General features: G+C 31.2%; 1 protein-coding gene across 3 annotated transcripts in view; it reads left to right on the forward strand.

The window, feature by feature from the left end:
- The window catches only part of Pde8 (phosphodiesterase 8), a 1030175-nt gene that overhangs the window by 587986 nt on the left and 429426 nt on the right, over positions 1-12763 (forward strand). For all 3 annotated transcript variants that reach the window (XM_072540201.1, XM_072540203.1, XM_072540202.1), the window contains one exon: positions 7465-7538. In XM_072540201.1, coding sequence (XP_072396302.1) covers positions 7465-7538 — 74 coding nt within the window. The remainder of the gene's footprint in view (positions 1-7464; positions 7539-12763) is intronic.

Here is a 12763-nt window from a genome sequence, read left to right on the forward strand (position 1 = left end):
GTTACATTATCATCTGAGTTGTTTTAATAAGAATAAACTATGAATTATGCCTATCTATATGTATTCAGTGCTTTACCGCACAAATATCACAACTAAGAATTATTATGCAGCTGACTTATAAAATGCGATTATCTCGAAAACGGTTAAATTTTGAGGTTACTAACAAGTATATTTTTTCTTTGTAAAAATAATGCACCTTTAATAATTTTTAACAAAAATAGAGCTAACCCAAAGAGCAAAAAAGTTAAGCGCAAATCTATGCCACACATGTAGCATATGTGGCGCCCTCTATCAGTTACATTAAACGATATATAAGATTATAATTTATCCTACTTAAAAACATCAAATTGTAAACTTTTGTCCAAAAATATTTACAAACGTAAAAGTTATAGCGAAAAATAAAATTTTATATTTCCACTTTAACACCCTGCATCTTTCTTAATATCAACATTTTATTAAAGCAAGTTGGCTTAAATCGTAATATTTTAAAGTACAAAATCTACGGTTTCTGTTTGTACAATTACTTAAGGACCTCCCTGTATATGCAAAAAAAATATTTCAGCAACAGATTTATATCCACTATTGCCACTGGTAGTGATGAATTATCAATCTAGAGCTCTTTCAACAAGTCTGTGACAGTAGCTTAACCTCGGGGAACCAGCAAATCTCGTGCCATTATTGAGTTACAAAGATTCTTGGAGGATGAAATTTTACCAAGAAATAAAAATCCCTTAAATTGGTCGCGCGAACACAAATACCACTATTCCACTTTATCAATAATAACAAACGAAAAATTATGTGCTCTTGCTTCTTCAGTACCTTGTGAAAAGCTGCTTTTACAAGCTGGGCAAGTACTAAATAAAAGAAGAACTAGACTCAGTGATAATATATAATATATATTTATATAATATATAATAATACCCTTACTTTATTTATTGTACAGAATAATAAAGTACAATAATTTTCACAAATATTTTGTATATTACAAGTTTATGTGGTTTATTTTATTTTTATTTAATCATTTTTTGTTGTTTCAGAAATAAATAATTATTATTATCATTAACATTATTTTTATCATAATAATAATCCTTCGCCGTCACTGCGTAATTTCCTAACTATAACATGTGCGATCATAAATAAGATGCCTACAATAAGACTGCGATCATTCTTTCTATTCCAATAATGTTCAGCTTCGCTGCTAATATATATCGCTACCTGCTATTAACCGTTATGTGATATACGGGATCGCAACAAAACTTCAATCGCAATAGCAAGTAAAAATAGCGCGATCTAAAAATAGCAATCGCAAATAGCAGTGCTATTTAAAAATAGCGACTTAGCTCATGACTAGATCTTATGTCAAGTAATATCTCAATTAAAAGTCCCTTTTAAGTTTTTAACAGTGAAACCTACGCAATTCTAAACTTTTAATATTTGTTTCAATTATAACCAGTTGTCTTATCTTATTTTGTGAAATTTGGCTTGAATTATTCCAAAAGAAGTAAAATTATAATGTGTACTATGTATGTACAATATGTATATAGCTTAAATCATATTTTGGTTATATATAGGATCTTCTTATAACATAAAGTAAAGATCTTCAGCGTAACCCAAACGGTAATTGAATACTGATTGTTAATATCTCATATTCCCTTAAGGTAATTTAAGATCTATAGCTTATGGAATTAAACGAGACATTATTAAAACATTCGTAATTAAAACGAGCCAGCCTGAAGTACTTCATGAATATGCAGCACATCTTATTGCAAGCATTACATGCACTTTAGTTGAAAACAGAACAACCAACAAAGCGGAATTTAATTAAAATGACTACTTAAATTAAATGTGGCACTGAATTGAAAAGCAAACATGAAAAACTTGGTTTCTGTTTATATTAAGTTACTTTTTCTGCTGGAGGCTTGTCAGTAATTACAATTGTTGGTTTTAAAAATAAAACACCATAAATAGTTTTTCTTTCTTAATGTTTACATCATTTAGTCATAAACTTAAGGCATAGTGCCAACGCATTGGTATTAAGGGAAGTTTTTTATATGTTTTTTTTTATTTACACAAATATACCTCTATAAACCAGTAAGGGTTAATAGCGGGGGACATGCACAGATAGTACGATACATTACAAGTTGGGATATTGTTTGGTTTGGAGCCAAGGTATATTCAGAATAATTTAAAAAATACAAAAAAGGGAAAGAGAATTAAGATGATGACAAAAAACTTTGGAACATGGAAACTTGAGGACGCTGCTGGAAATATGAAAAGTGGAAATACAATATAGATATTGCATGAATTCAGGAAACCAGATGGGGAGGACATGAAAAAATCGAAAAAGAAAAATTATACAGTATGGTATGCAGGTAAAGAAAAACAGGGATATGGAGGAACGGCTTATATGTTGATAGGAGAAATGAGACTTAAAATTATATAATTTAAACTCATAAGTGATAGAATATCATACATAAGAATAAACAGCAATTCAAACAAGTTATCCATAATAAATATCTATGCACTCACAGAAAGCAGTGATGACTAGACAAAATAGCATTTGTATGAAACACTAGAAGAAATCGCCGGGAAAATGCCTGGAGAAGATATATTAATTATTATAGGAGATTTCAACGCCCAAATAGGTAAAGAAAATTGCTTCAGAGAGATTGCAGGTGCAAACTCAATACATGAAACAACAAACAATAATGGAGAAGGACTGTATAATTTATCAGCGGCATTAAACATGGACATAAGTTGAACGAGATATAAACACAAAGAAATACACAAAATAACACAAATGAGACGTTAGATCTCACAGGGAGGGCAACATCGATTCGGACCATATGCGAGTAATTACAAAATGTAAAATAAAAACAACGAAGAATGAAAGGCGAAAAGCATAGAGAAAATGAGATGTAGATACATTGAAAGAAAAAGAAGTAAGACGAAGATTTGTACAAGAAGTAAACACAAAAATGCAGTTCCAAGAACAGTAAATGGAGGATAAGTGGAAAAAAATCAAACAAGAAATAAACAACGCAACAGAAAAAGTGGTTGACAAAATACAAAATACACGAAGAAATAATTGGTTCGACGATAAGTGCAAATAAACAGTGGAAGAAAAGAATAAAACAAGATTGAAATGGTTAAGCACAAGCAAAAAAGAGGAACGAAAAAATACAAAGATCAAAGGCAAAAGACAAAGAAATTATTAAAATAAAAAAAAACAAAAATTAGAAAAAATTATAACCGAGATAGAAACAGAAAATAAAAGACACAACTCAAAACCATTGTACCAATACTTAAAACTAGGTAACCAAAAACGGTCAGCTAATATAGTTACAGAAGCAGAAAAATGTCACAGGTATTTCGAAGAAATATATCAATGGTATGGACACGTAAGGAGAAGACAGAAGAGCAATTCGTTAAGAGTTATAACCCCCACACAAAAAGGATCTTCGAGTAAAAACTGCTGATGGGAGCGTATAGCTTGTATATATTTGGTTTGGTTGTATCGAGATAATTTAATAAATATGTTAAATTTGTCAGCACAGTATTTAAATTGTCACCCAGAGCACAGTCGATTCTATTGTTCGTGTATACTAGACACTCGATAATTAAATGTTTCCCTGATAATTAAGTGTTGCACTTGGTACACATCGAAGTAGCATCTTTGTTAAAGATATGTTTGTATGTAGTAGAAGATCTCCTATTTTATATCCTTGGATGATGACTTGATCTTTTCTATTACTTGGTAGGATGAATGTAGTACCTACTTGACCTATGCATTCTTTGAGTTTGATGGTAGTGTGATCCCAAGTAGTCTTCCACGCTCTGTAGATGTGGCCTTTAATGTTTACTTTGTGGTTAGTCCAAGGAATTTCATTTATGATAGCAATATTTTGGTCTGTTATCGCATTGCTTTCGAGAGAGTCCACTTACTCATTGCCACTTATTCACATATGAGAAGGTACCCAGATAAAAGAAATATCTTTTTATTGAGCCCGTAGATAAGATAATTATTTTTTGATCTCGAGAAGTATAGCGTGAGTTGTAGTTATAAACTGTTTTATTCCAAGTAATGCGCTCTTTAAATTGGTGATAATAACAAATTTGCTTTCATGAATAAAACTACATTTTTTCATAGCTTCGTTAATTGCTGTAATTTCTCTAGTATATATACAACAATTAGTTAGAATTCGTGCGGTGGACTTAATGTTTTTCCAGATATAAGCTGCAGCATGTTCTTCATCACATTTGGAAGCATCAGTGAAGATCTTATGGATTGATGGGCATTTGGATATTGGATTTTTAACAGCTACATGGCTTACGGGGAGTTTATTAGCAAGAACTTGTAAGTTACTTAGTGAAATGATTCTTATAGCACCTAAAACTAATATCAAGCAGTATTTTCAAAGTTTCTTTAAAGATGTTTTAATTAGCAGTATCGTTTTATAAACAGCCGTAATCTTATTTACTTCATGGTAATAATCTATATAGAGTAATTAAGGTTGTTGTATAAGCCCCCCTAGAAGTATTTGGCAGCATTGTTAGTAGGTTATTTCGGGATTGGCAAGAACGGTGCAGATTGCTTATGGGGCTCTCCCATTCTAAACTACGTTCAAAAGAAAGTCCTAAGAAATTTATTTCTTCTATCTGTATATTCTATAAGTGCTGTCCAGGATCATTTTTTGAATAAAAATTGTATAAATGATCAAATTAAATTATAATAATATAACCTATTTAAAGTAATTTATTTCTATGACAACACCAATAGATACAGCGCATCCACCAAATATTAGAAAAAAATTATTTGGTATGTCGAACTTAATAAAAAAGAAATATCCCAAAATTTCACATTTCTGGATAATATTTATCATAATTTTAATGTATTGGACAGTATATTTTAAAAATTTACTTAAAAAAAAAACAAGCCAACCGGATCAATTCTAAAATTTGAAATTGAACAGTATAATTGCGATTAAGTAATACAAAACTGACCCACAAAAATTCAAAATACCTTTTATTATAGAATATTTGCCATCAAGTAGAAACATATCAATTGCAAAGTGATCAATCGACTTTAGTAGTTAGTTGGTTCACTGTGCTACTGGTAATTCCTTCCCTACAAGAGCTTTGAGCTTTGGCGATGTATGAGGGAGAAATGAGTTCCCGAGATTACGTAAGGGTCGTGAAAGATATGTATGAGGCAGCGTTCACCAGAGTAAGGATTTATGTCGGATAGGCCAAAAGTTGTCCAGTGTCGGTTAATACTGACAGAGAGGGCTCATTGGTCAATGCCAATTGCGGATAATATTATGTTCGTGGAGGAGGGCAAAAGACAACTTAAGATTAGCACGTAGAAAATGGAGTAAATGTGATAAAAAAGAAGAGGAATGGTTGGGAAGGGTTGGGAAAAACTAGGACGGTTCGGAGAATTTAAATATCTTGGCTCTTATATAAGAAATGGCACACTAGTTCGAGAAATTGCCACAGGATACAGGTTGGTTGGTTTAACTGGATGCGAATTAGAGGGGTACTCTGTGATCAAAAAATGGTGGCAGGGCTGAAAGCAAAGATATACAAGAGTGTAGTGAGGCCTGCTTTGGTGTACGGGAGTAAAATCTCGCCTGTAAAGAGGTTTCAGGAAAAGAACATGGAGATAGCTGATATAAAACTATTACGGTGGAAGTTGAGTAAGACTAGAAGGGACAAGGTCAAGAAACGACGTAATAAGTGAAAGCCAGGATGACTATAGCCTTAAAAAAAGTTCAAGAGCAAGACTGCAGTGGTTTGGTCACGTCAATTGTAGAAATAAACGCTATCTGAGACGAAAGATATAAGTTAAGGGAAAAAAAGATATAGGAAAACGGAGGAGAAGATGAAAGGACTATGTGGTAGAATATTTGGGAGAGAAAGTTTTGAAGGAAGCAAATACGATGGATAGAAATATGTGAAAAAGACGAGTAAAAAAAAAGAATAAGAAACACACCGTGCTGCTAGAAGTTAGATAGGTATAAATTTTCTTCGTCTCCAATAGTTGGATTTTGTTGTGAATTATTTTTTCGAATTAATTGTTGTGTATATCACATTCAGCTAATATAGATACCGATAAATATATTAAAACTGAATAACTGAATAATCTAAAAGACTCGGACGGGATGCACAGTACTTTTTCAACTAGCTTAAAGGAACGTTGTGCATTAGTGTGACAAATTTTACGTGAATATTGAAACAGTTAAGAATTTAAACGGTCTGTAGCAGCAATGTGTTATTAAAGATACGAGTTATTACGAAAAACGGCAGAAAAATTAAAAAAAATTGATGAAAGAGGTCTTAACGGATAGTGACAAAATTATCTACGAGTCTGATGCTGAAAAATCAGACCATAAAGTAGTAGATCTGTAAGAAAGTGAATCTGAATGGAATATTTCTAATAGAAATAAAGACGATATTCCAGAGAGCAATAGATTATCGTACATTAGAAAGAATAAGGGATACACTGGAAAAAACGCTCATCAGTTCCTAAGATTATATGAACCAGAGCACATAACATTATAAACATTTTTCCTTTTCCAAAATGAATTACCAGGTCTTTGAAAGGGTTTAGAGCAATGTTAAGAAATATGACTCGGTCATTTGAATATCGGTTACAAACTTGTATAGACGTTGAAGGTGGACATTTACTGTAGACTTATATTTTTTGTCAGTTACTTATTGAATAAAAATAATTTTGTTATATTATCACTCAATACTCAATACTTATTTCTACTTACCCGAAATTTAAAAAAAACTAAAAATACCTCGGAAAATAATGTTTGGGTGTAGGAAATGCTATATAAAAATAAAAGAGTATTATAAATACAATATTTCTAAGCAATAAAATACAGGGTAATCTATTTAAAAAAATTGAGAAAATCGTAATTTCGTTTTGTAGTTCACCCTGTATACAAATTTTAGTCAATGATTTCAATTAAACTTAATTTAAAAACTGCAATATATTGTTTACCTTATTAAATAAAATAAATAATTGTTTATGCATTACTTCTTTATATACATGGTGTTGACTTCATAGGGATTTCGAAATAAAGATGGTCATAATTTGTTAAAGTTAAATACTCTGTATAGTAGTACAAAGCACAATAATATAAAAACAAGAATTATGAGAGAAATATAAATATGAAAAAATATATAGGGTGTCCCATTTAAAAAATTGTATGTTTGCTATGTCACGCAGTTATTAATCACCCTGTAGAATTCCACATATTTTCCAAGTTTCCAAGTATGGGGAATATCATTGCCCGTTTTTACATTTTTTCTATATAATTTTTTCGGATTTCTTGTACCACAATGGAATTATCGACCGATGTCGTACTAAAAACTCACCCTGTATATATATAATATATAGACAAACATTTGACTACTAAAGGCAATAAATAATTATGTTCTATTTTATTTCAGATACCACTAGAAGTGTTCTACATAGAAAGAGTTCTTTGGCATTAACTCCCGAGGAAGAACCGTTAGACATACACGTAAGTACTAGCTATTAACCAAGTCCGTTTTACGTAATTTTGATACTTATATTAATGGTCCCTCATTCTTATATTTTGATACCCATTGATATGATACTCACAAATACTCATTATAAAAACGGAAAAACTAATGGGGATATTATATACTCCTCTCCAAAATTAACGCACCACCTAAAATGGACCATGATTTTAAAACTATATTTCTTTTGAACCCTAAATTGGATTTTAAGGATTTATTTTTCACATTGTAGGTATATTTCTAATTAATGACTATATTAATATTTTTTAAGAAATGTCAACGTTTTACCTATATACAGGGTGTAAAAATAAAGTTGTTTTTTCATCTAATTTTACAACACCCCGTGGAATGTATTAGAAACAAACGGTACATGTTTTATTCTTTCTCCACATTTTCGTAAAAAAATCATCACGATATCCCTTTTATCAAAAAATAAAAGTATGTTCAAAGCATTACGTGATTTTTTACTCTCCAAAATTAACGCATCACCTCAAGTCTACCATAATTTTTAAGCTATTTTTCTTGTGTATCCTTAACTGGATTTTGATAAAAAATTTTTCACATTGCAGACATATTTCTAAGTAATTACTGTATTAATGTTTTCTGAAAAATTTTAACGTTTCACCCATATACTAAAAATACGTAAAAATAAATTTGAGTTTTCATCTTACTTTGCAACATTCTGTGGAATTTATTTAAAGCAACCGCTACATCTTATTAATATTTCGAAAAAGCTTAATTTTTTTTCTCAATATTTTCGTAAAAAATCGTCAATATCTTTATTATCAAAAAAGAAAAGTACGTTCAAAGCATAACGTGATTTTATCGAATTGTAATACTCATTAATGGAAGCAGTTAGTTGGCTATGAAAAATCAAACAATTTGACAGGACAGTTTTAGACTGTCAATATTGTTTACATTTCAAAAAATTGTTTCGCTATTTTGCGTATGTTATTTAGTTGACATGGACCGTATTTAAAAAAATCTGAGTCGAGCTGAATGTGTTCATTCAAAGTCATTTCAAAGTTTTCGAGAAACAACCGACCATACGAGACGGCGTGGACAAGGAAGAGCAAGACAAACTCCCGACAAGATCAGTTTATCAGGCTTCGTGCTATAAGAAAACGTTTTCTCGCAATAAGACATTTACAAATACAAGTTGCAAAAGTTCATAATATTCAAATTAGTAGAAACGCTATAAAAAGGCGTCTCGCTGAACAAGATCTGCATATAAGGATACCAGTCGGAGCACCAGCTTTAAACGTAAATCATCGTAGGAAGTAGATTACAATTTGCCAGAGAGCACCTTGACTGGAATGTTGATGAGTGGGGGCACGTTTTGTTCACTGATGTATCGAGGTATTGCTTATATAGCTCAGAGAGACGTGTGAGTTATTTGACTTTGACGGCCAAGACGGCCTACGCACAGTGTAATATACGACCTATTACTTTATTCAATGAAGGATCTGTAATGGTTTGGGGAGGAATATCTCTTACAGTATAGTAAATATTTTCTTTTAATGCATGATAACGCTTGACCACATGTTGCACGTGTGGTCCGTGAATATTTGGATGAGGGTTGAATACAAACCATGAACTGGCCACCCTGCCTCCCCGATTTCAATCCTATAGAGAATTTGTGGGATATTATTGATCGTTAACTCGGAAGCCGATAACCACCACCTGTCTCTCTTGATGACATAGAAGTATGGTGAGAGAAGTTTGGGATGCAATTGATCAAGACCAAATACGCTGCTTGATTTTAAGTATACCTCGTCGCTGGGAAGAAGTTATAAGATGTAGAGGTGGACTCGTTATTAAGTGTTTTTGGGAAAGGAGAATTGTTAAAGATTACTTAGGTTATATTTTTTTAGGCTTTATTTGTATTAAATGTCAATAAAGTTTATGTGAATAATGTTTTCTTTGCCTTAAATGTTAATAAAAACTTGTTACATTTAAAGTTCTGTATAATCTTTGATAATAGATATATCGAGATCATTTTTTTTTACGAAAATCTTAAGAAAGAATAAGTCTATTTTAAAATATTAATAAGATGTTGCGTTTATTTCTAATAAATTCCACAGGATATTGCAAAAAACGATGAAAAAACACAACTTAAATTTTACACCCCGTATACGGGTAAAACTTCGATATTTTTTAGAAAACATTAATATGTTGATTTACTAGAAATAGACCAATAACATGAAAAAAACATCATCAAAATCCAATTATTCGTTCAGAAGAAAAATAGCTTCAAACTTATTGTACATTTAAGGTGGTGCGTTAATTTTGGGCAGTAGTGTATAAATCAATTAATAAAATTTAATATAATTTTTAAATTTTTGTAAAATGAATTCTATTTGTTACTATGTGTATTATTGTTGTTTTTGTGTTTATTATAATAATAATATTTTCGTAAAATTAATTCTGATTGTTAAGTAGTCTTTTGTTGTTGGTAGATGTGTTATTTCCATTTTTTAAGTTGATTGATCTTATTTCTGGTAAATTAACTGTGAAGGATCAATATCCCCATAATAAAATGTTAGAATGTGTTACTGGGTGTTTTGTTTCTAAGTATCTATAACGTGATGTCAAATAAAGAATTTATTTGCAGAGTAGCTCCAACGACTGAAAATAGATATATAATGTGTCATATCAGGTGCAAAAGAATTAAAAATGCAGAGGCCCCCGTGGCATGAAGCTTGCGGGAGGGTCCCAATATATCAGGGACCCCATCTTATCGTCTAATATATGTAAAAATGTGTTATTTTATATTAATTTACGCATACAGACGCAACGTTTTTTAAGCAGTAGCTGGAAATCTTAAAAACATAAACATAAAAACATTAACTAACATAAAACCTGTAAGTTTAAATTTAAGAATGCAAATTTTTAAATATTCGGCATTTCGGCAACTATCATCTCATATCTGCTACTCCCATAAACATAAACTTAATCCTTTCCGGTGTCCCGACCTTTTATGATGACGACTCTAAACTATAATGCTTTGTACGTGACTATTGAAATATTTGAAAGGTTTGAGAATTGCAATTTTGCGAATTTTAGAACAATATTTTTCTAGATCTAGAAATGCGTTTTCTGTTTACGTTTAGTATTTCGATACGATATTCGGCAGTAGTATTATATCCTTACATTGTTTGGTTATTTGCATTTTGTGTTATTTGTGTTGTTTTACGGTTTAGTTGCATCAATTTGGTACGCACTTACTTATCAATTATTGATGACTTGTGTTATCATTGGACACTATCTTAACAGATAAAGGGTAAGATAAGGAAATTATAATACTTACACATGTAATAACGTTCTCATTGTAATATATCTGCAGGAGACAGAATGAGTTTTGAGGGAATATAAAAGTGGTTCAGAAAAGCGAAAGCTACGTGCTCAAAAATCCGAACAAAAATTACCAAAAATGTTTTCATTATTTGTGACAATTGGTGAATTAAAACAGCAGCCTAGTGAAGCTGGTGAAGCATCAATAGATTCAGTTGGTCTTAGTCAGAAAACAATAATTACTAATCCCACTCAAAATGAAAATGACAACCCAGAAGTAGAATTCGACGTCAAGCAGATTAATTACGCTTATTGTAGTTCCAGGTAACGTTTCATTTTTATTTGGGTATAATAATTAAAAAAATGCTTTTAGTTCCCATGAAGTTTATCACTGTTCCAATAAGGGGTTGTATAATGACAATATTGAAGATTTTGCTATAAAAAAACAAATACTACAGCAGGGGCCATCTAAACCTAAAGTGCCATTCCCAAAAGACGCCAATAACCGTTCTTTTATTTTATTGTTTTAAATCTCCTGCTGGAACTGAATTACCGCGTTACTGGTTGTGCTAGTCGCAAAAAACCGATGTTGCATATTGCGAGCCTTGCTGGCTTTTTGCCGATAGAACAGCAGAGTCATATAATTCCGTATGGATTAAAGGAATGAAGGATTGGCAGGGTCTTTAAAAAAAATTAAGGTTCATGAAAAATCTTTAATTCACCTCCATGCCTCAGTTGTTTATGACATGAACAAAAATAACAAATCTTTAGAGTATTGTAGGGAGAGTGAATTTAGAAGAAAAAAATCTTTTTGGAGAAACATTTTAATTAGGATAGTAGATATAACTTTAAATTTAGAGGACATAGGGAAATAGTTAGTGATGCAAATGGTGGCAATTTTTTAGGAATAGTTAATTTATTGGCTAAATACGACAATTTCTTAGGCGAATTAATACAAAAACCGAAATATCAAACAGGATATTTAAGTCCAAAAATTCAAAATGAATTAATAACTTTATTAGGAAATTCAATTAGAGATTCTCTTATAATTAATATTTAAAAAAGCTAATTTTTTTCTATATTATTAGATACAATACAGGACATTTCTAAAACAGACCAATTATCAGTCATAATTAGGTACGTTTCTATTGAAAGAGATCCAATTACTGATGTTCCTAGTCATATAAAAAATAATGAATCATTCTTGGGTTTCTGTGACATACATGGCCAAACTGAAGAAGATATTTTAAATTATATTTTATCTTTCTTAAAAGAACATAGTATATCAGTTGAAAAGTGTCGCGGACAGGGTTATGACGGTGCAGGGTATGACATTACTCCGGAGTACAAAAGAAAATTAAAGCCGTCCAAACCCAAGCTGCATACATCAATTGTGCATCTCATAATTTAAATTTGGTGTTGCAGGACGCAAGCAATCATATACTAGAAGTCCGCGATTATTACGATACCATACAAAGTATTTATAATTTTTTCGGCAAAAGTATTAAAAGATGGGATCATTTGCTAACAATGCAGAAAAATTTCCAACCAAAATCGCTTTCCAAAATCCAGATTTCAAACTGTGTTTGGTGTAAAGCACAACTACATAAAAATTTTAAAAACACTGTCTAAAATAATATTAACTACCACAGATCGTGAGGAGAGAATGACAGCTAATAATTTAAAAAGTAAAATGGAACAGTTTGAATTTGTCTTTCTATTTTACAAAATAAAATTTTGGAATCTATAAATTTAGCTGTCACTCTTTTGCAGTTTAAAAATATGGATCTCTCACGCGCAACAGTACTTTTACATAACTGTAAAGAATTTTTATCAAATCTTAGGCAAAACTATACGTTATTTTTACAAGAATCCAAAGATTTTGCTACTAATTGTGGCTTGCCCTGTACTT

Source organism: Diabrotica undecimpunctata, chromosome 8 (genome assembly GCF_040954645.1).
Source record: "Diabrotica undecimpunctata isolate CICGRU chromosome 8, icDiaUnde3, whole genome shotgun sequence".
Lineage (NCBI taxonomy): Eukaryota > Metazoa > Arthropoda > Insecta > Coleoptera > Chrysomelidae > Diabrotica > Diabrotica undecimpunctata.